Source organism: Sycon ciliatum, chromosome 13, assembly GCF_964019385.1.
Source record: "Sycon ciliatum chromosome 13, ocSycCili1.1, whole genome shotgun sequence".
Lineage (NCBI taxonomy): Eukaryota > Metazoa > Porifera > Calcarea > Leucosolenida > Sycettidae > Sycon > Sycon ciliatum.
Genome location: NC_088655.1, coordinates 20,316,660 through 20,340,827, shown reverse-complemented (window position 1 = coordinate 20,340,827; position 24,168 = coordinate 20,316,660). Strand labels below are relative to the sequence as shown.

General features: G+C 48.3%; 1 protein-coding gene across 1 annotated transcript in view; it reads left to right on the top strand.

The window, feature by feature from the left end:
* LOC135829740 (uncharacterized) overlaps positions 1-24,168 on the top strand; it is a 39,241-nt gene that overhangs the window by 5,287 nt on the left and 9,786 nt on the right. The window contains exons 4-7 of the mRNA XM_065342130.1: positions 63-329; positions 5,582-5,682; positions 21,652-21,777; positions 22,337-22,438. Of these exons, the coding sequence (XP_065198202.1) occupies positions 63-329; positions 5,582-5,682; positions 21,652-21,777; positions 22,337-22,438 (596 nt within the window). The remainder of the gene's footprint in view (positions 1-62; positions 330-5,581; positions 5,683-21,651; positions 21,778-22,336; positions 22,439-24,168) is intronic.

Here is a 24,168-nt window from a genome sequence, read left to right as displayed (position 1 = left end):
ATAAAAGTAATTCTGTCTATGTTCTTGATATGAAGTATGTCTTTCTGCTGTTGTACTCTTAGGCAGTGTGGTCTTAGACGAATTGGCAGATGATAATGAGGATCTGTCAGAGGACGATGATGAGGATGAAGATGAGAGCGAGATAAATGAGCTGGAGTTTTTGAAGCGCACCAACATGGCTGACATTGCTGAGCACCATATTTCGCAACGGGAATATGATCTGCTCAACAATCGAAGTACCGGTTTCCAGTCGGTGCTGGCAGCCATAATGAGGTCACACAGGAAAGACAAGAATTTCATGAGAGCAATTAGCGCTGGCATTGGCAACAGTAAGTTCATAATTCAAGTGACTAGTATGAGAATGGATTACTACTGGATTACTAGTATTTGTGATAATGCACTGCTCATTTCAGTGAAGGCAATTTGCCTGCAAACAAATTATTTATAAAGAAGCTGCGGGAGGCGTCCTTCAGAATTTTGAATATGAGAATGCTTATTGTATATGGCCCAGAATCTGCGAAAACCAGGTTACAGGTTTGGGTGGACTCATAGTGATATCAAAATAACTCAAACACAGCAGGGCATTGTGTTAAAAATCCGAAAAAAAACATTAAATCGTTATCTGCAAATAATCGACGCGGAGACAACAATTTTATAATAGCTATAAAGAGAACAAATTCTGCTGTCATCGCCACACTACAACAAAGTCATGAAGGTTTACCAAAATCGATTTTCTTGTCACAATCATCAGTGGAAAGCCGTGACTGAAGAATAACCATGCCAAATCAATAATTTATATACATTCAATAATGTGTTACGAGAACAAAACAAAGTGCTAAAAATAGAATGAGGGAAGGTGAGACAATAGAAGTAAAGTGAGAGCTAAGTGCAACAGGGGTGAGGAACGAATTGCAACGCTAGAACTGTGTAGTGAGACAAACAATCATGCTGTGCACCTACGAAAACAATCTTAACGCAACTACATGTTTCTTCTGCTTACAAAGATCAGGCTTATGCAAACGAATACAAACAGCCTCAAGTACTTTCAACTGACTAGCGTACCGTGCACGACAAAGAAGAGAAAAACTAAAATCATCATACACATGCAGACACTTAGGGTGAGGCAACAGATGAAGAAAAACGGCAGACTTCTTACGATCACAATCACCATCCGATTCCTCGTCTCCACCAACCGCAACCTCGTCCCCCGTCTCATCTTCCAACTCGTCCTCAGTGTCGTCCTCCGTGTCATTCTCCTCATCACCACCGATCGGTCCCAGGCTCGCTTCATGTTGCTGAACCTCTGTTCGTTGACTCCTCCTTTGATCTTGATGGACACAATGCACCATAACAACACAAGAAAGTGCACCACAACAACATCCAGCTCAAGACCAAAGTGGACGCTGCGGCGAGGTGATCATGGTGATGCCCCCATCGCCATCGTTGCCGTTGCCTCCCCCAGAACCGCCACCTGCATCTGCCATCGGCAGTGCTGGGGCTGAGTCTGTGGTGTCGCTGGCACGGGCAAATATGGATGAGGTAAGCACTGAACATGAACAAGAAGAAAGAAGGCTGAAGGAAACGGAATTCAACAGAGAAAACAACACGATCAACATTCAAAGACCTAGACGATCAACGGCTAATTATTCAATGAATTATTACAGTACTGGATGTCAAGCACCGGCGAAGACACTGGGAACAGAAGATTTAGCAACAACAACAATGACAACAACAACAATGGTATCAAATTACCATCAAGATCAAAGGAGGAGTCAACGAACAGAGGTTCAGCAATGTGAAGCGAGCCTGGGACCGATCGGTGGTGATGAGGAGAATGACACGGAGGACGACACTGAGGACAAGTTGGAAGATGAGACGGGGGACGAGGTTGCGGTTGGTGGAGACGAGGAATCGGATGGTGATTGTGATCGTAAGAAGTCTGCCGTTTTTCTTCATCTGTTGTCTCACCCTAAGTGTCTGCATGTGTATGATGATTTTAGTTTTTCTCTTCTTTGTCGTGCACGGTACGCTAGTCAGTTGAAAGTACTTGAGGCTGTTTGTATTCGTTTGCATAAGCCTGATCTTTGTAAGCAGAAGAAACATGTAGTTGCGTTAAGATTGTTTTCGTAGGTGCACAGCATGATTGTTTGTCTCACTACACAGTTCTAGCGTTGCAATTCGTTCCTCACCCCTGTTGCACTTAGCTCTCACTTTACTTCTATTGTCTCACCTTCCCTCATTCTATTTTTAGCACTTTGTTTTGTTCTCGTAACACATTATTGAATGTATATAAATTATTGATTTGGCATGGTTATTCTTCAGTCACGGCTTTCCACTGATGATTGTGACAAGAAAATCGATTTTGGTAAACCTTCATGACTTTGTTGTAGTGTGGCGATGACAGCAGAATTTGTTCTCTTTATAGCTATTATAAATCGTTATCACAGGAAATAAATGAAGAGAGATCCACGTCCACCAGATTGAAGGAGGAGACATGGATGATTTTTGTTTGCATGACAAAACAAGGTAGATATGTGGGGGCAGGCTTGTTGTGGCCCCTTGGTGCTGCAGGCGGTATTGGCCATGGACAGTTCGGCATGAATTTACTTTGCTCCTCACTCAGCACATCCTGGGGCTGAATACATGTCCTGGCGTGCTCTGGCGCGACACACCACAAGGAAACCTGACTCCAGTTGACATCATGGTACTTTTTGAAGGGTGAATCTAGTACAACTGTTCAGAAACAAGCAAGAATACGGCCTTTCAAGCTGTCCCACTGTTCATAGTATTCACATAGTGTGCTGGCGTGCTGCAGTGTCTGCTTGGTGCTGACCAGCAAGTGAAATCTTGGCACGCTGTTCCGGTGCAGCTAGATTGCTAGTGAGGAAAGTCTCGAGTGGGGGCCTCTCAATCTGCTCGCTCATTTGCCTGGCATTCAGTGGCACTTCATCGCCAAGGACTTCCATTGAAAACAGTTTTCACACTGCTCTTGCAACTTTTTTCCTCGTGAACTTGCTGCAAACGCATCAGCTCTGCTGCGCGTTTTCGCTTTGCGTGAGGCCCAGCAACAGCTAGTGCCTCCGTACTTCGATTGGCTAGATCGATGTCGTCCAGGCTCTGCTCGTTGTCGCCATCACGACTCTAACTGGAGACGATTTCTTTTCCATTTTCCGCAGCAGCAGCTAGCGCAGAAAGTTCGTCATCCTTGAGTGTAGGAGACGAAATCGGTTCGGTCAGCTCAAATACTCTTCGTCGTGACTGGAGGAGTAGCAGGGAATATCCTACTGGAAGTCCTTTGACTTCCCTGACTGCTGAAAACCTTCCTGCCATGACTGCTCCTTCTTCAAAAAAGCGAGATTCTCTTTGGTGCCACTTCGCTGCACCCGAGCACCCACGCGGCACAACCTTTTTACAAAACATCATTTTTCTAAAGAAAATGATTTTCACCCTCAGCCTGGTTTCGCAGAAGTGGGGACCATATTTGAATGTACGCAGATCTCTTATACAGGTGATGAAAGAGGACACTGTGCAGCCATGCCTGCTTTGGAAAGTGGTTGAACAAATGACCTTACTAACATGACCTTTCTGTTTTGATTTACATTTTATTAAACCTCGGATGTTGAGCCAATAGTAATATATAAAGAGAAAAGGACCTATAAGTTACTAGTTATGACAAACAGCTCACCAAGGTAACGAGATAATATACAGTCAGATAGTGCGACAACGAGGCATGAAAATGACAAGGATATTGAGACATTTGACGACCTGACACCTAGCTCCAACACATCTATGAAGCGCAAACCAACAACCTTCCAACTTGGAAGGCTCAGGTGCGGAAAGTTTGCGCTCTGCGGCCGACCACGAATATTTCCCACAACAGCAACAAGAGGTTCGGAGTACTGAAAATATTTTAATTCCTTCTGACAGCTGTTTCGGTCATCAGAGACCTCATCAGAGAAGGTAGAATGTTGAATGACTTGACAAAGAAATAAATAACCTATTAATTTTTATACTGACACTTGCAGCAAGATGGCGCGTCAATAAGCGCGCGCATGATACTCAAAGTGTGAAAATAAGGTGTAAAACTCAAGGATTAGTTGTTATTGTTAAAATCACAGGAACGTCAGGATAGAGGGGATCGTTATGCCGGATACTGCAGCACAGCACAGATACAGTAGTCATGCGAGTGGCCCATCTGACATCTACTTGATTCACTCCCTCACCATACTGCACCGTCGGCTCACTCCGTGCGCGTCCAGCTGAGTTCACGTTCATACTACTAGTACGCAGTCATGATTGTAGAATTGTTGGCTGTTGTGTTGAAAAACACACGCACACAGCTGTCACGCGGGACGCCCATGGGACCTTGGCTCCATGACACTGCACTACGTTGTTTTCTTCACTCTTCTTCTCCTCTCCACTCCACTGCTGCTTGAACGGCACACAACTTGAATTACGTAAGAAGAAAGTAAGCAGCAGCACACGGCACTTGAAAAGGCGATGCGCAATGAGTGAGCCAACGGTGCAGTATGGTGATGGAGTGCATGGAGTAGATGCCATATGGGTCACTCGCATGACGTCTCTAGCTGTGCTGCGCTGCAGTATCCGGCATAACTATCCCCTCTATCCTGACGTTCCTATGATTTTAACAATATCAACTATTAATGTAGCAATGCACTTGCCACGACGTGCTTTTAACTTCTCTAACTTCTCTACGCGCGCTGTCACTATAGGTTCCGCGCTTTGCTTCCTTCTTTTATACTACTGTTTTTTTTCATGTCCTCTTCATTCCTGATGATGGTCATGAAGACCGAAACGTTGAAACGATACCTCTAATGGATTTGTGTGAAATGCAGTGCTCTCTTGAGTGTAGGCAGGTTGCCTGCAAACAATAACAACTATTCATTGAGTTCAAACCTTATTTGAGCCATACTTTGAGTATCAAATGCGCGCTTCTTGACGCGCCATCTTGTTTCAAGAGTCAGTATAAAATAGGTGATTTCTTTCTTTTTTGAATCATTCGACATTCTACCTTCTCTCATGAGGTCTCTGATGGCCGAAACAGCTGTCAGAAGGAATTAAAATATTTGCAGTACTCCGAACCTCTTTTTGCTGTTGTGGGGAATGTTCGTGGTCGGCCGCAGAGCCCAAATGTGGTGGGGATGAAGTGGACGTAGTAATTTATAGGTCCTTTTTCTTTACGTGTTACATTTCATTGAAGATCATTCCCATCACAAAGAGACCCATCAGGGATTGGGTACCTGAGTTCGGTTGGGTTGCGACGAGGGAGAGGATAGTGAATCTGCTCTCAATATATCCAGCTCATTGTTGTCGAACTTGATAAAACGCTGTTTAACGTACAGCTATAAACACAAAATCCTGTTGGCCAGCAAGGGTACTTGGTACATAATTAGAATCTGAAGGTGATAAGTCTTGGACATGGGAGTCCACTTGGACGGCTTTCAATGGGCCACTGTGTTGACAGTAGCCTGTGTACAGGCAATGTTCAGGTCGTTTTCTCCTTCCTTCCATCCATGTTCCTAACAGTTTAAATTATTTACTTTGCTTGTTTCTCTATCAGAAATGCCCAGCTCAAAAACACAAAATCTGATTGCACTCACGCACAGACGAGAGAAGGAACTTGCAGCATTCCAAGTCGGGCTCTTGACATCGCCGGAACGAGTGAGTTAAGATTTGCTTTGCTTTATCTTTCACCTGGGCCTTGTCCCTCACTAGCTTATGGAAAGAGGCAGAAGTTGGTAACAATAGAGGTGTGTCTTGTTACTGAGCAGATACTGGTTAAATAGAGCACTCCTACTAAGGTATCCTGGGTTTGTCCAAAGAGGTATGGAACGGGTGCAAGCCGGTATAAGTCAAGTTCATTTTTGCATAGTTTTACATGTCAGCTGGTTGTGAAAAAACGGAATCTTCATCATGAAATCATCAGAATGGTGTGACAAGAGTAGAAGGTAACAGGAGGGTTTGAGAACAAAGTTGACCCGGAAGTGACCTTGTCATGTTTTTGACAGGCTGTGGTTTGACCCTGTCAATTTGTGGTTTGACCTTGATTACTTTACCGTGACATCCGTCAAATAGTGTTACCAGATCACGTGTAACACCCGTGTACTGCGATCTACCTGTGTTACCATAACTTTTGAAGAAAGTGTGACTTTAACTTTGAAAAGTGTGACTGTAACTTTGAAAAGTGTTTGTTGTGCTGTTACAATAATTTTTTGAAACTGTATCCACGAAATGTCTTTTATTTTTATTACAAACTCTGTTTTATCATTATTTTGTTAAACTGTGTGCGTGCAACAAACTCTGTTTTCCCTCTGGAGTGTCACGGCGAGCACCACCACCAAACCTGATACTCCACGAGCAAAGCAATGCATCACCGTTGTAAACATGCTCGACTCTGCATGAAGCAGCAGCAGGTTAGTGTAACAAACTCTGCTTTCTCTCTGGAGTATCACGGTGAGCACCACCACCACCACCACCACCACCACCAAACCTGATACTCCACGAGCAAAGCAATCCATCACCGTTGTAATCCTGCTCGACTCTGCATGAAGCAACAGGTTAGCCGGCAATGACAAATTGAAGAGAGGTACCACTGCGAAGAAGACGATCACTTGCGCGCTACTCGAAGAGAGGTACATGTACTCAGGATGTAGCCCTGTGAAGAAGACGATCACCTGCGATACATCTGAAATGAATGAATGATGCGATGCATCAGCTAGCCGTCTAGCGTCGTGTTTGAGTAAAGGTGAAGTGATGTGCGCTCAAGTGCATGGATCTACGCTAACTATTCACGGTCTGCGAGTACTTGTCATGCACAAACTTGTCGGACAGGTAGAACAATGCCGAAGACAAGGTGTCAAGTCTGTCCGTGTAGTTACTTTTTAAAAGTGCTTGACTGTGTTGTACATGTACATGTAAGGGCTTAGAGGTTTTCGGTGGAAGCATACAGGATTGAAAGAGCGTTTGTACTAGTTTGAGAACAAATGTGCACGGAGGTATTGTCTCAAGCTGTTTGTGGACAATTGCCTCACCTCGTGATGGAAAAAATGCAAGCACATGCATACTGAGGCCACGAGCGCTCACCTCGTGATGAAGAAAATGCCTTCGCCTGCACCGCCTCCGAACGAGGAAAAGTGTTGGCACAACCATCAGGTTGTGAATGAAGGACAGTACGTGTGTACGACTTGTGGACTGGTGCTGGGTAACGTCTTAATGGCCGAAGTGAACGTCTTCGATCGTTGTGTACTCCCGAGATCGTACGCCGCTCGTGAACGTCTGAGTGCTGTGGACAAGCATCTGATTAGATTCATGGAGCGCACGGGAGTGCAGGTGCAGCTTCACGGTGTTCAAGAGCGGCTGCAGTTCATGAAGAAGGACAGCGGCTATAAAAGTCTGAACTATGCCATCGCTCTGAGCTGCATCTGTCATGAGGATAAAGCAGCCTGTTAGGCACTGAGATCTTATCTACCGAAAAGCAACGTGTCATGGGCACGGTCCAGTCGACTCGTCAGCTGCATGCCTAGACAGTTTTCTGACATTTGGCTGCGGCATCTCTTGATCAATGCCAAGCCCTTGACACGCCGTCAGTCCTCCAGATTGAATGAAAACCTTGACAAGTTCTGTAGGGAGCAGAACGACGCAATGAGACTCCTGATCGAGTCTTACGGCTGTGGCAGTGACAGGCATGTTGACTCGCTACCGGACGATCTGCGATGTGCTCTTTATAGATTTTCCTGCGCCGCGATCAAGCCCCGTGCGATCGCGAAAAGGAGGAAGAAGACTGGTGCTGTTCCATCCACGTCTCCTTGATCACATCGAGATATTATAAGATCACGATGATCGTTTGTCCGGTACTCATTTGTTCTTTTACAGTTTAGTGAACAACCTATACTTTCTGTCCGCCTCATCATGAACGCTATGGACATCGGTATTTGGATGCTGCTGAGCAAGCACGATGAGAGTAGTTGCGTGCTCCGATCGCTGCTGCATTGTGTGGCTCTGAAAGGCCTGTGCCCCGTCGAAGACCTCCAGACGGTGGCAAAAGATGAGCGTCTGGAGGTGATCTGGAGACTGGCTCGTAACCTTGCCAGGGATCGCAGGGTCGACTTGATTGCCGCGACGCAAGTGCTGCTTTCTGAGCAAGTGTTGGCGGATGGAGGCGCACTGCTGCCGCACTACCTGGAGCGGATATTCGCAATCATGGGCGAGCGTTGGATTGACGATGGAAGGCTGGGACTTCTCATCACCCCCCTCGCTCATCTGATCGTGATATGTGAGCAGGCGGTAATCACGATGCAACCTGCCATTGCCAACAAGATCATCGCGTGCTACGAGCGCGAGCTACATCGAGTAGCCGTGAGACAGTGCCGGCAGCACGGCGGATCAGGGAACATTTTACTTTGCACTATGCAATTTGTATTTTTTGTATCACTGATTTATTTACATTGTAATTGATGATCAATATCGTCATGAGCATCATCATCATCATCATCATCATCAGAAACATAATCAATGTTCTTGATAAATGAAACGATATGAATTGTAAATGCGAAAGTTTTTGTATACTCCTGTGATGGTATCATCCATTATGAGCACAGCTTGGTGATGATGAATGGGGCGAATCCTGAACGCAAGTGTGCACTTGTTCTTGCGAGGTATCTCCTTGTGTGAGATCCAGTAGCGCTGTTCGTTCGCTCCAAGCTCTTCTGCGTTTGCGGGGTATCCCACCAGCATGTACAGTCCAACGGGTATGATAGTACCTCCATCCAGTGATTTTTCAAAGGGAAACTCCACAAGTACGAGCGATGTGTTGGCATGATTTTCCGGTAGGGTACCCTCCACGATACGCACCGTAGGAGCTGCACTCCTCTCACCAGGCGGTCCACGTTGTCCAGCTTCTCCAACAGGCCCTTGCAGACCTTGCTCTCCTCGTACTCCTTGCAGACCTTGTGGACCCGGGGGCCCTTTCAGTGACGCAGTAACCACCCACTCGGTATCGTTTAGCTTTTCGTAGACGAGTCCACTGTCAGAGTTGTGGAAAAAGTCACCCACCCTGCCATCGTGCAAGGACGGTGCACGATCGCCCCCGAGCCATCCACGTCCTGGCTCACCTTTCGGGCCCCTCATTTTGCGCACCTCCTCCACCTCCTTTCTCAGCTGGCTAGCTTCTTCTCTATCGAATTTGAGTGTCTTTAAAGATTGCACATCGTGCACGATGGTATGCTCGGTTTTTTCATTACCAACCAGCACCTTCAATTGCAGGAGAGCATCTCTGGTCTCTTGCAATGCTCGTTGAGATGCAATCTTTGAATCGCTCTCGTGGAAATGAGATGCCCAAAATGCCATGATGCTCTAATAAAGAGAAGATATATTTTTTCTTCCATAGAACAAGAATGTCGTCTGTGATTCTCACCGCTGCCAATAACGTCTTTGCGGTGAGCAGCGGGCAGTACACACCCAACTTCACTCTAAACGTTAAGGAGCTCGACACGCGCAGGAAAACGCTCCATTTGCAATCGGCACAGTTCGAGTTGCACGTTGAGAACGTGAGCGAGCATACCAACAAACTGTATGTGACGAATGTGGAGAGTGGAGTGGAAGATCGAGTATCCATCACCACCGGTACCTACACGGATGCGGAGGAGCTCGTCGTCGTCGTCAATGCAGCTCTGTCAACTCGCGGACATCAGGATGTGGTCTTCACCTACTCGCGGTTGACCAGTCGACTAACGATATCCACACCTGTGGGAAAGCTGTGCACGCTGAAGAACGACTCGCCGGGTGTCCTGTTGGGGGTGGGTGCAATCGAGACTCGCTATGACATGAGCGGTGTGCGCACCCTCCCCCATGCCGTGGACCTCACCGTTGGACGCAGACTGGTTCTCCTCTATACGGATCTGATTGCACCATCCATCGAGTACGAGGACAACATGGACTCGAGAGTGGTGAAAACGTTTCTCGTGCAAACCCTCAACGGTGTGAACAACTACATGTTCTCTCAGAAAGACAAGCGTAACATGCTTCGAAACGAGAGCGTGCGTCAGATGACTTTCTGGCTCAAGTTTAACACCGGTGAGCTGATCACCACGGGCTATCCTATCTATTTGGACATGCGCATTGAAAATATTTCCTCTGCATAGTAAAGTCGACAATGGATCTTGACAGCAGCAACCGCAGCAGCAGCAGCAGCAGCGATAGCAATGCAACACCGACGAACCTCTCGCCTGTAGAGACGGGAAGTGCCGTCGAGCAGTTCCGAGTGGATCATCTTCGACAGCTGTTGAGAAAAATCAGAGACCGAAAGGAACTGGAGAAAAACAAGATCGCTGCTGTGGAAAAACGCTTGTCACATGGAAACATAGTACTCACCGTGCTTCTCGGTGTTCAGCTTGCTCTCAGTGCTAGTCAGACAACGGTGTTTGCCGATGTGGATAAGCGCATCGTTGGCGGGCTCTCTCTGGCGAGCACGTTGACCAGCTTGGCTCTGGGATGCGTTAGCAAGCGCGTATCCTCGCAACGTGGAATGCAGAAAAAGCTCCTACTCTCTCAACAGCGATGGGATAAGGCCGAAGACGCTTTCACCATAGAACTGGGTGCATGCATGCATGACGGAGTGCTAACCAGCGAGGAGCATCTCAAGTTGAAGGGTATTTATGAGGAGGCTCGCGACTTTGTGGACGGCTCTCTGGACGACCAACGTGAAAATATTTCCCCCTCATATGTAAAGGCAAGCGAGGAGAACAAGCATGGCGCAGACGCTCGTCTCTCCGGCGATCCCCGAATCGTTTAAAGGTCTGCTCACCAACGCCAAGGTGGTGCAGAACAGTATCCAGGAAAGAAATGAAAAAAAGTACTCCATGCTAGAAGGCAGACGCAGCGTTTTGCTGTATTCCAGTGCAGATCGATCACCGCCGTCCCTGAATCATGAACTGGACATATCATCGCCCAACTTTATGGCTTTGAGCGAGAGCTACTTCATAGTTAAATTCAAATACACCGTCAAGGACAGTCGAAACGGTGGCAACAGTCGTGATTACGAACACTGGATATGCACCACATCACCTGCATTTTCCTGGTACAAGAACCTCAGGGTGGAGCTGAATGGCACGGAGGTGACGCAATCAAGCAAAATCACCGACATGCAGGATATACAACACGTGCTAAGCCTCTTGGAGAGCGACGTATCCAAACTCCAGTATTCCGACTCTGAGCTGTACGGACTTCAGAAGCTGGACCCACGACATGCGCTGAAGGATGTACATCTGGGCGAGTATCGATACGGTGTGAAGCGCAAACGCGCCTTTGCGTTTGCCACGAACGACTCGGATGGCGATGACTTCGATGGTCATAACGCATTGAAGCGAAAACCTACGGTGCCCATTTCGGACACGGAAAGCTTCAGCAACACTGTTCAGGAGAATGTCATACGCACGCAATCGGGTCATTTCCAGTACAAAATGCGCCCCTTCATCCCCTTTTTCAACGTGGATGATTCGTGGCTGCCGCCGAACACGCAGGTGAAGATCAAGTTCGATCTCCCACCGGCCGAGATGTCTCGATACGTGCTTCTGACCGACAATGGAGGTGGTGACAACAGCGCTCGTGGCGTAGGTGACGTTAGGATCGAGCTCACTCAGCTCGAGCTTGTCGTGCCTACGTATCGCATGGATCGCACCTACACTGATCAGATGCGTCTCTCCAAGCAACTGTACTTCCACACGTGGGGTGCCAGACAAACCCAGAAGAGCATCACGGACGATGCGGGAACCATTGAACTCCTGCACAACACCGACATCCCACGCAAATTCCTCATCTTCTTCACGGATTTAAAAAGCAGAGACGAGCCTGCTCTGAAAACGAACAATCCCACCCATTCGTCCAACCGACTCGCCATGATTCATGCAAACATTTCACAGCTGCGCATCACGCTCAACGACGAGACGCTCTTCGACAGCCCGCTCAAGTTCGAGTGGATGTGTAGTCAGAACGAAGATGGTACCTACTTTTACGACTACAACAGGTCGTCCTACCTGCGCGGCTACAACCTCGTCCGCGAGTTCTTGGGCAAGTCCTACGGAGGTATGGAGATACCCATCACCGCGTCGGACTATTGCAACAACTTCTTCATGATACCGATCAACTTGAACTTGGATAGACACGTGGATAATCAGAAAGCTCGTGGTAATCTCACAGTCGACTATCAGTTTGCCGCTGTGGCCAACTCGCCCATCAATGTACCCAGTCACGCGTCCACATCCATCAAGATCAACATGATCTGCATGGATCAGTACATGTACACCATGGACAAGGAGAGAGGCATCAAGAGCGAGATGGTTTGAAGAATTTTCTCTGCACTAGAGCAAGGAAGAAGCAATGTGCGAGCGATGGATGGCGGTGACTTAGCGACGCAACAGCGATTTGTGAAAGGTGGTGACTTGAGCACCACCCATCGCCAAAGCGGCGGCTTTCTTGGCTTTATCGGTAACCTGCTCGGACTCGGTCCGGCTGAGCTGCAGAAGCGCATGTCACAACCCTCCAAAAATGAACTGCCTATGCAACGTGGTGGTTTTCCCTGGGCTTTAGCTGGACTCTCTCTACTCCCTATGCTGATGAACGGAAAAGGTAAAGATAATGACGGTCTCGGTGGTAATGCTATTCAGAGACAGATGATGATGGCTCGCGATCCGCTCATGCAACGCGGCGGTCTGTCCATACCACCTGCCCTGCTAGCGAAAGGTCTACCGCTGCTGAAGTCCATCGGCATCCCTCTCGCCATGGGTGCATTGGCCTCTGTGGGTGACAACGTGGTGGACAAAGTGTTTGGCGATGGTACCAAGACTCGTACCGTACGTCGAAAACGTCAGACACATGTGAAGCATGCAAAAAGGTCACCCGGCAAGCGCACCAAGCGGAAAAGATCATCGCCATCGTCATCATCATCATCGTCATCATCTCGTCGCACCGTGCGTGGTAGACGAACCAAAAGGACCGGCAGGACTAAGAAGCAGCGAGCAGAGCGTCTCGTGAGCGAGCAGTTGCAATCCACCGGCAGACGGTTGTTTCAAAAGGTTAAAAGCAAGACCAAGTCCAGAATAAAATCAAAAATCCGCGGAACACTGTCGAGGTCTTCATCCAAACGACGAAGATCACCCACCTTCACCGCTACCGCTCCTGCTGCTAGCACACATGACACACCCTTTGCAAGGAAGATACGGGAGAATCTGAACAGAGCGAGCATCGGCAACAACTCGTCAGCAGCATCATCAGCGCACATGACCCCTTCGTTCAACATTTGATTACATTTTTCCGCCTACAGCTAGAGAGCCATGGATTTCCGTACGCTATTCTCACGCCGCCGGCCTGTCTCTTCGACTGCGTCGAGACGCAGTGCGGGCGATTACCCTCCTCCCCCTCCTCCCCCTCCATCTCCGGCTATTGCACCTGCATCTGCACGACATGATCCGCACTCGCCACCTGTCATTCCCGGGATCGAGTATCAGCGAAAGGACTGGTTCGATGAAATCATACCTGCCCTTCGCGGGTGGGGGCAGAATGTGATGTTCTTGGGTCAGAGTAACATGGGCAAGTCCTACTTCCTGATGAAGCTATTGAACAAGGTGCAGCCCGAGCGTTTGGTGATCATTTCCAACACGCCCGCCGAGCAGTATCGCTTGGCGGGGCTGAAGAGCTTCAAACACTACAGCACCCTGCCCGAGAGCATCGAAGAGATGAAAATCGAGCAGCATACGTACGTGATCATCGACGACATCCGCGTCATGTCGCTCAAGCATGGTAATCAGCGTGAGTGCCTGTACAAGTTCTTCACCATGTACAGTCACCACTACAAGCTAAACGTCTTCTTCCTGTCGCAGAGCTTTGATAACATTAAAGACATGAAGATCAATGCCAACTTTCTCTATCTGTTTCGCTTCACGGACAAGAGCAACATCAGACGCTACCTGAGCACTCTGTTTGGCGGCCAGTGCATCAAATCCAATCTGATTTTCACACTGTACGAGAAGCTTCTTGCTGCATGCCAACGCCCCATCCTAGCCATTCACTGCTCGCGCAATGAATATTCCACTTATTGCAATGACTATACTTACAAGGTACAGTTTGAATAACTCCTGTATTCATGCATGTGTGTGTGTGCGCGCGCATGCGCGCACACACACACACACACACACACACACACACACACACACACACACACACACACACACACACACACACACACACACACACACACACACACTGGCATTATACGAAAGATTCATGTACGGCGCTTTATGTGTAAAGTATATTTCACATCACGCCTCAAAGCCTCGGTGTTGTGTGTGTGTGTGTGTGTGTGCACGCAAATGGATAAAATCCAGCACACTTGGAGACGGTTCGTGTAAAACCCAGCGATTTGGACAGGGATGGCATGAAAATAAATCCCCCCAACTAGTGAGAGAGAGAGAGAGAGTTGACGATCGTACGTGCAACGTGCGTGTGCATGTGTGACTATGGAGCGTCTTGTGGTTAGATTTAGCAAGGGGCTGCCGAAGAGCATTAGTCGCGTTGGTCGGGATGCACGTCCGTTTTCGATACCGAAAGCGAAGCGAGCAAAGGCTCTCCAGTTCATGCAACGGCAGCCTCAACACATTGTGAAAAGAAGAAAGACGTCGTGGGAAGTAGTCGGTATAGCCCCTCATCAGCGCTCTCGAGATGTCGAGCTCAAAGGTTCAGGCAGCAGCAGCAGCAGCAGCAAGTACGGCGACTTCTTGAGAAACGCCAAGAAAGCTCTGGAGCACATACCTGAACATGCACTGAGCAGACTGTCTCGAGGCGAACTTCAAAAGCACCCGAGCGTCAAGGGCTTGTACGAGCGTCACTTCAAGCACAGTCCCGATCTTATCAACTACGAATCGGTCCTGAACGTGATCGCATCTGATCTGCTCGACTACGATGCTCGCACAGGAGCGGTTCGGGGGTCCATGGCCGACGTGAGGATGCAGAAGAAAGCTCCCGTCTCCACGCTCTCACTGAGCATCACACGGGATTCGGACTTCGATCGCATCATGCTGCAGATCTTATCGGATGAGCTAACACGACGGAGCATACCCATGGTGTTTTTGAAAAGCAGTTATTTCACAGCCAGAGTTCAGCTGCAACAGCTCTTCGACGATAATCCATCCACGTTTGCAGGCGAGCTGGAAAGTGTACGACAACGCGTCGAGTCCACGATCTGGAGAGACTATGTAGCCTTGACGAACGAAACTAATCGCATTTACCTGGCTAAATACCCGTTCGAGAGGGTGGCACTGCGTGACCTCGGCCTCACGGCGCAATTGTCAGGTTTCTCGGGATTTCGAACCAAACTGGCCACCATCCTGCAGCTCTCGCTCACCGTCCCCGGCTCGGCAGGTAACAAGTTCAGAGGCCTGGAAGAGATGTCACAGACGTACGCAAGCACGGTGGAAGCGCAGCTCATGAACCCGGATCACTTCATGCACGGCTTGCACAGGGTTCTCACCACCGACAAAGACTTTGTGATTGGCGTGCTGAAAAACAACAACCACTCCATTCGAAAGGTTTATGCAATTCTCAGAGGAAATTCTCTATAGAGTATGAGGTTCACCGCACACACACACACACACACACACACACGCGCAGTCCACACGCTCAGCAGAATGGATGAACCGCTGAGCAACGAAGACGTCGAGGATCGTCTGCGGCACGTGAACGGATTTGTAGGTGTGTGCAGCTACGATTTGCTGGCCGATCTGCGCGATGGCGAGTTTTGTGTTGCCAACACGGATAACGTTTTACCACTGTACGATCCACCTCAGGGTGGACATCACTGGCTGACGGTATGTCGAGAGAAGAATCGCGTGCTGATCTTTGACAGCTTTGGTCGCACGCTCGCTCGTATGGAGCAGGACTATCACGAGCCCGGTCTGGAGCGCTACTTTGCAGAAGCCTATTCCGATTGCACGCTCTGCACCAACACTCAGGTGCTACAGGACACAACGACTGCGGTGTGCGGGTATTATGCAGTTTTTGTCGGACGTCTCTTTTCCGAGGGTGGCATCGAGAAAACTCTACATGCACTGTCAAAGCTCTTCGACAGCGACACGCTTCACAACGATCGCAAGATTCTGGAAAAAGACGTCGCTCACGAGATCTCAGTCGGCGGCGCTAGCAGCACCAGCAGCAGCACTCGCGATAGCTGGACGGATCGTCTGGCACGCGATCTGCACAGACCTCGACGCGTGCACTTTCCCCGCAGACCAGTGATTGTGCATGAGCTTGACAGTATTTGGAGTGCGGATCTAGTCGACATGCAGGCCTATGCGAAGTACAACGAGGAGATTCGACACTTGCTCACCGTGATTGATTTGTTCAGCAGATATGCGTGGGTGATACCTCTGAAGAGGAAAACCGGTGCCAGCGTGAGAGACGCTTTTCAAAGAATCACGAGTGGCAGCGGACGCTCGCCCCGAAAACTATGGGTCGATGAGGGAACCGAGTTTTACAATGCAGTGCTCAAACGATGGCTGGCGGAGCGGGATATCGACATGTACAGTACGCACAACGAGGGCAAGGCCGTTGTCGTGGAGCGGTTCAACAGAACGCTCAAGTCGCGCATGTGGCAGCACTTTACCGCTAAATCGACCAACGTGTACATAGATGTACTGCCCAGACTGGTGCACGACTACAACAACAGCAAGCATCGCAGCATCCGTATGACACCCACGGAAGCTTCATTGAAAAGAAATGCACCGTTCGTACAGGATCACCCCCAAACGCATCGACCACGTGCAGACCCTCGCTACAGCGTAGATGATGAGGTAAAAATAGCAGTGAGCAAGCGTCATTTCGAAAAGGGCTACACGCCAAACTGGACCGAGGAGGTGTTCCTTATCGACCGTGTGCTGCCAACCCAGCCCGTCACCTATGGCATAAGAGATCTCATGAATGAACCCATTCTTGGGAGCTTCTACGAACAGCAGTTGCAGAGGACCGTGCAAACACAGTTTCGCGTGGACAAAGTCCTGCGCAGGCAGCGCGGACGGTTTCTGGTCAAGTGGAAAGGCTACCCGGACAAATTCAACTCATGGATCACCAAGGATCAATTTGAAAAACTCTGAGTCTTATATTCACCATCATCATCATCATCATCATGAATAAAAAATCACTTGTACAGACATGTCAACATGCATACTAGTACTAGTACGATCATCATCACTTCACTCCGATAAATCCCATCAACTGAACAATGTAATGCATATTCCGTAATTGTTTATCATCATACCAATAATGAATGATATGTATAACGTTTCACTGTGGAGAAACTGATGCTGCTGCTGCTGCTACTGCACGTCTGACTGTGCAATGCGATGGTGACCGTATGCCAGCGTAGATACACCATCAGGCAGGATGTAGCGCTTGCTATCAAAAGGAGATAGAGACGTTTTGGTCATAGTCTCGGTGTAGACGCGGTGAGCATGACTCCGAATAGCTGTCATCGGATGAGCAGAGACGGTCCGGTGTGTCAGACATCGCTCATAGTCGCTCAGGGTGAACTGCTTTGTCACACTTCTTTTAACGCCTTTTGCACGCTGTCCGCTCTCCTCACCGTCATAGGCATACATCTTAGAGCGAAGCGCCACAAACCCAGTCATCAGACGTCCGCCCAGTTCGTCCTTAAACTTCCCGACGGTTTTCTTGTTCTGCTGGCTGTAAAGCGGGTTTTCAGACGGGTAGTTGCTCGTGTCATACTCGTCGATGGTGCTCATCATATCCTCGTACAGATCGTCCGCTTGCCTGCATCGTGTGTAGCCATGTATCTAATACAGTAGAGCATACGCGTGCGCACACACACACACACACACACACACGCGCGCGCACACGCACACACGCGCACGCACACACACACACACACATAGTAATTAGTAGGTGTGTGTTATTTATGAGCTCGCAAGTATTTACACCACAAGTATTTATACATGTATAATTGCAATATAAAACCGAACAGAGTTACTTATACGCTTGCATGCGAGCATACCTGTTATTGGCCTTGGCATGACGATGAGAGGCCATCGATACCCCGCCTCGCAGACCACGCTCGATAAACAGGTGCATGTCCACGCAGCTCAGAAGAGATAGAGAGATACCAGTGAACTTCAGCAGTGCATCCCAGGCGAAACCCGGCAGGGTGTAATAATGCGCTGGGTCGAGACCGTAGGTACCTATCGCCGTGGCTCGGAAGGTCTCGAATACATCCGCGAGGAGATTCACGTCCGTGTCGAGATACAGGTCGTGGTAGTCTCCCATTGTCCGACACTGGAAGGCTGTCCATACCCGCTGAGCATGCTCGTAGTCGCTGTCGCTGATATGCTTCTCCGATAGCGCAGAGAAGAACTTCTCCTTTGGAGGGAGCGACGTATCTCCAAACCTCATCGTACAATCCATGTACTCGTATGGGTATACACCCTTTCGACGGAGAAGCTCAAACAAGTCGTCGGGGTTGACAGGAGTATCATCATCAGCATCGTCATCATCTCTGCCGGGATGGGAGACATCATCAGTGTCAGCGCAGACACTGACACCGCTGTTGACGCTTGTGTCGGTGGTGACGCTGCTGCTGGTGACGGTGCTGCTGGTGCTGGTGACGGTGCTGCTGGTACTGCTGCTGCTGCTGCTGCTGGCGCTGTTACCTCCATTCATCCGCCTTGCGTGAATCGCAGAGAGAGATCTCAGATGTTTGAACGACTCCTTGCATCGTCAATCCAACGCTCGCCCATGATTGCGAATATCCGTTCCAGGTAGTGCGGCAGCAGTGCGCCTCCATCCGCCAACACTTGCTCAGAAAGCAGCACTTGCGTCGCGGCAATCAAGTCGACCCTGCGATCCCTGGCAAGGTTACGAGCCAGTCTCCAGATCACCTCCAGACGCTCATCTTTTGCCACCGTCTGGAGGTCTTCGACGGGGCACAGGCCTTTCAGAGCCACACAATGCAGCAGCGATCGGAGCACGCAACTACTCTCATCGTGCTTGCTCAGCAGCATCCAAATACCGATGTCCATAGCGTTCATGATGAGGCGGACAGAAAGTATAGGTTGTTCACTAAACTGTAAAAGAACAAATGAGTACCGGACAAACGATCATCGTGATCTTATAATATCTCGATGTGATCAAGGAGACGTGGATGGAACAGCACCAGTCTTCTTCCTCCTTTTCGCGATCGCACGGGGCTTGATCGCGGCGCAGGAAAATCTATAAAGAGCACATCGCAGATCGTCCGGTAGCGAGTCAACATGCCTGTCACTGCCACAGCCGTAAGACTCGATCAGGAGTCTCATTGCGTCGTTCTGCTCCCTACAGAACTTGTCAAGGTTTTCATTCAATCTGGAGGACTGACGGCGTGTCAAGGGCTTGGCATTGATCAAGAGATGCCGCAGCCAAATGTCAGAAAACTGTCTAGGCATGCAGCTGACGAGTCGACTGGACCGTGCCCATGACACGTTGCTTTTCGGTAGATAAGATCTCAGTGCCTAACAGGCTGCTTTATCCTCATGACAGATGCAGCTCAGAGCGATGGCATAGTTCAGACTTTTATAGCCGCTGTCCTTCTTCATGAACTGCAGCCGCTCTTGAACACCGTGAAGCTGCACCTGCACTCCCGTGCGCTCCATGAATCTAATCAGATGCTTGTCCACAGCACTCAGACGTTCACGAGCGGCGTACGATCTCGGGAGTACACAACGATCGAAGACGTTCACTTCGGCCATTAAGACGTTACCCAGCACCAGTCCACAAGTCGTACACACGTACTGTCCTTCATTCACAACCTGATGGTTGTGCCAACACTTTTCCTCGTTCGGAGGCGGTGCAGGCGAAGGCATTTTCTTCATCACGAGGTGAGCGCTCGTGGCCTCAGTATGCATGTGCTTGCATTTTTTCCATCACGAGGTGAGGCAATTGTCCACAAACAGCTTGAGACAATACCTCCGTGCACATTTGTTCTCAAACTAGTACAAACGCTCTTTCAATTCTGTATGCTTCCACCGAAAACCTCTAAGCCCTTACATGTACATGTACAACACAGTCAAGCACTTTTAAAAAGTAACTACACGGACAGACTTGACACCTTGTCTTCGGCATTGTTCTACCTGTCCGACAAGTTTGTGCATGACAAGTACTCGCAGACCGTGAATAGTTAGCGTAGATCCATGCACTTGAGCGCACATCACTTCACCTTTACTCAAACACGACGCTAGACGGCTAGCTGATGCATCGCATCATTCATTCATTTCAGATGTATCGCAGGTGATCGTCTTCTTCACAGGGCTACATCCTGAGTACATGTACCTCTCTTCGAGTAGCGCGCAAGTGATCGTCTTCTTCGCAGTGGTACCTCTCTTCAATTTGTCATTGCCGGCTAACCTGTTGCTTCATGCAGAGTCGAGCAGGATTACAACGGTGATGGATTGCTTTGCTCGTGGAGTATCAGGTTTGGTGGTGGTGGTGGTGGTGGTGGTGGTGCTCACCGTGATACTCCAGAGAGAAAGCAGAGTTTGTTACACTAACCTGCTGCTGCTTCATGCAGAGTCGAGCATGTTTACAACGGTGATGCATTGCTTTGCTCGTGGAGTATCAGGTTTGGTGGTGGTGCTCGCCGTGACACTCCAGAGGGAAAACAGAGTTTGTTGCACGCACACAGTTTAACAAAATAATGATAAAACAGAGTTTGTAATAAAAATAAAAGACATTTCGTGGATACAGTTTCAAAAAATTATTGTAACAGCACAACAAACACTTTTCAAAGTTACAGTCACACTTTTCAAAGTTAAAGTCACACTTTCTTCAAAAGTTATGGTAACACAGGTAGATCGCAGTACACGGGTGTTACACGTGATCTGGTAACACTATTTGACGGATGTCACGGTAAAGTAATCAAGGTCAAACCACAAATTGACAGGGTCAAACCACAGCCTGTCAAAAACATGACAAGGTCACTTCCGGGTCAACTTTGTTCTCAAACCCTCCTGTTACCTTCTACTGACAAGGCCAAAATCTATGGCGGGACACTGGCCTGGAAAAATCAATCATATGCTTAGGCTATAACACCGGTTGGTTTCAGCTCAGTACAGTAAGGAGTTTTCTCAGTTGGTGAATTGTCGTCAAGCGTTTTATTCCACATTCACTCGCAACGATAGAGCTCTTCTGCCGCTCCCCAACCGCCACATACCGAGCAAAAGTTGTTCATATGGCAAAGAAAAAGAGTTCAGGAAGAAGACTATTTGAATGTTTGCACAACATGTAAACGTCAGTGGCATGACCTGCACGCAGTGGCGCACACAGTGGTGAACACCTCGTACACGCCAACTACAAAAGGTGCCCTTAGACTATGTAGAGGTCGTAGAGGTCAAAATGGAAAACAGAAGTACTTAGCATCATTTTCATCATTTTCAACTTGAAAACAAGGATTTGCAAAATCTGTACGCCTGGTAACGCCCAAGGCTATACCCCTAGGATGTGTATAAAGATCACCCATAATAACATAAAAGATGTATTTCTCGGACATCCTCTACCCTAGCAAATCCTCTTTGTTGCACATAACAATTGATTGGCTTCATACAGATTGAGAGGCTGACAACAGAGCTGATGCAAAGTTCATTTGAGCTGCAGGATGAGGAGGAAGAGGTAATGATGAGCCCTGCAAAGATGCCCAGGAAGACTTGGCTACCACCAGAGCAAAGCACGAAGGTGAGTGACTGTTCTCTCTTTACTGCACACTCCAAACAAAGGGACTACTACAACTGACCAGTTCAGCAGCTGGCACATGGCAAGAAAGAAAATAAAGGAAAAAATTCACAGTCAGTTCGAACACAACGTAAAAGTAAGTCTGAGAGAACGATTATCAGGTAGAAGAAGGAGTGATATTGCCTTCACACAGAGCTGGAAGGTTCGATGGACTTCTCATGTGCTCTGGATGTCAGTCGTGAGTCGGTCCAGTGTCAAGTCAAAGCGATGGAAAAGAGTGAGCTCCAGTGTGGGGAGCAAACCCTTTCTTAATTCAGAATTATGTATTATAAGAACATAACGCATCCATTATGACCAACAGCATGATGATCAAGATAATCTTGAGTATGTATAGTTCAGAATGGGCATTGTAGGAACTGGTAGGAACTGGTAGTGCATCTTTAATTGAAACGAGAGGATGCAAAGAGCTGAAGAAGTCATGTGATAACGTTACTACAATATGGATCATGCAAGTGGTTTGAAAATTGTTCTGTACTTTCGATGATTTCCTTTTCCCTTGTAGATGTCTGACGATCTTCTATCTGCATCACGACAAGATGATCTGAAGAAGATCGCTGCACTTCTGGAAAGTGGAGCCGACGTCAACTGCCGTAGCCGTGACGGGGTAAAGTAGCACAGGAAGATATCATGTATGGATCATTAGCTCTGATGCTAACTAATCACGACCAAATATTTCCCTGAAGAGTAGCCAGGATGAGCAGAGTCAGTTTTTGGTCGATCCAGCCATACCGTACTCTTTGCTACTTTCTGTATGAAATAGTGGAAACACATGACATCCTCGGCAGCAGCCATGCATTGGTGCCCAAACAGTTGGTCCGTCTGTAGTCTGACCAACTGGGTCAGTTCCGCCGTTCCTGTTAGAGGATTTAAGTTGGTACAGGACCACAACAATAAAGTTACTAGCAGTACTTTTCTGCTGTGAGCATATCTAATAATAATATAATGCCTAGTGAACTTTCTCTGTCACTCAGCAAACTATAAGTATCACGTTACTCCACTGTTAGGGGGCGGGGCGTTCATACTCAAGAGAAGGTTTGGCGGAATGGGACGTTTCTCAATATTGCAGGGTCTCGTGACCCCGGCACTTTTCCAAGCTATTCTCCGCCGGTTTCCATCGAACACATTGGCGCGAGGATCCTCCCAGTTATTGCATCGGTGCTTGGAAGTTTCCCGCCAGCTTTGTTATGTACACTTCCGTACACATATCCTGCTTCTGTGTGTGCACTAAGTTACATCTACTGAGCTTGGCTTACACACTCTTTCGGCTCAGGTCGTCTTGCTTGCGCATTGTTTAGAGCTACTAGGCTTTTCTTATGGTACTTTGCATGTAAATACCGAAAGTAGGGCCAATGGCAAGACCTGAAACTCCAGGTTTCTGGCCACTGTGGTCCTTTGATATTTTGGAAATGGTTGCCAAGACTATTAACCACGGGGTAACAGAATTGGTACATTCTCCAAAAAGAGGAACGCAGCACAGTAGGGGATGCAATCTTGCTCAAATTGTGTGAAATACTCAAAATTCATGCAATTGCAGCAGAAATGAGTCATATCGTGACCTGAACACAATTTGTATCCACGAATGGAAGTTGGTTAGTTTACCCATTCAGTGCCAAGGACAAGATAACTCGTCCTGAAATAATCACCCAGAATTGCCGAGGATGAGGTAACTCGTCACTCACACGGAGCATAAAGAAACGAGCATAGATCACGGTACAAATAGCTATAACTTCGGCCTCCCTACTTCAAATTCAACAAATGACGGCCCATTGGAAAGCTATTGAATGCAGCTTTCCAAAGCTGTATAATTCGAAATAGCGGGAGTAAAGTACACAAGCGACGAAGCTCGAAATTCGGGAAACGGGTGAATGTCAAATTTCAAGCGTGTGACTGTGACCCACTTCATGCTAGCCGTAAAGTTGACGAGGTGTTTGATCACGTTTCCCCAGTGCACAGCCCACGCGTAATATACACTAACATGAGCGCTAAAAAAACCTGCTGGAGTTTGAATCATTGCTGTGCGTTGAGTGCGACTGCAAATCGAAAGAACTTGTCTCTGAGTGTAGAATAGCACTACCAGGGCACGTTGGAGCGGATTTTGACACCAATGGCAATCATGCAATGTAAACACTGTCGTCGACATGGAAATCCAATTGAATGACTGGGAACGGTGCTCTCAGTGTGTACAGAACGTTGCATGCAGTGCACATGTGGATCCGATGCGACCAGCTCACTGCATGTGTGCACCTTAGACTACGCGTACCGAATCAAGGCTGCATGGGCAGCGCCCAGGGGCCGCTAGACGTGCGACCGGATTTCCTTGTCCACGGCAGTACC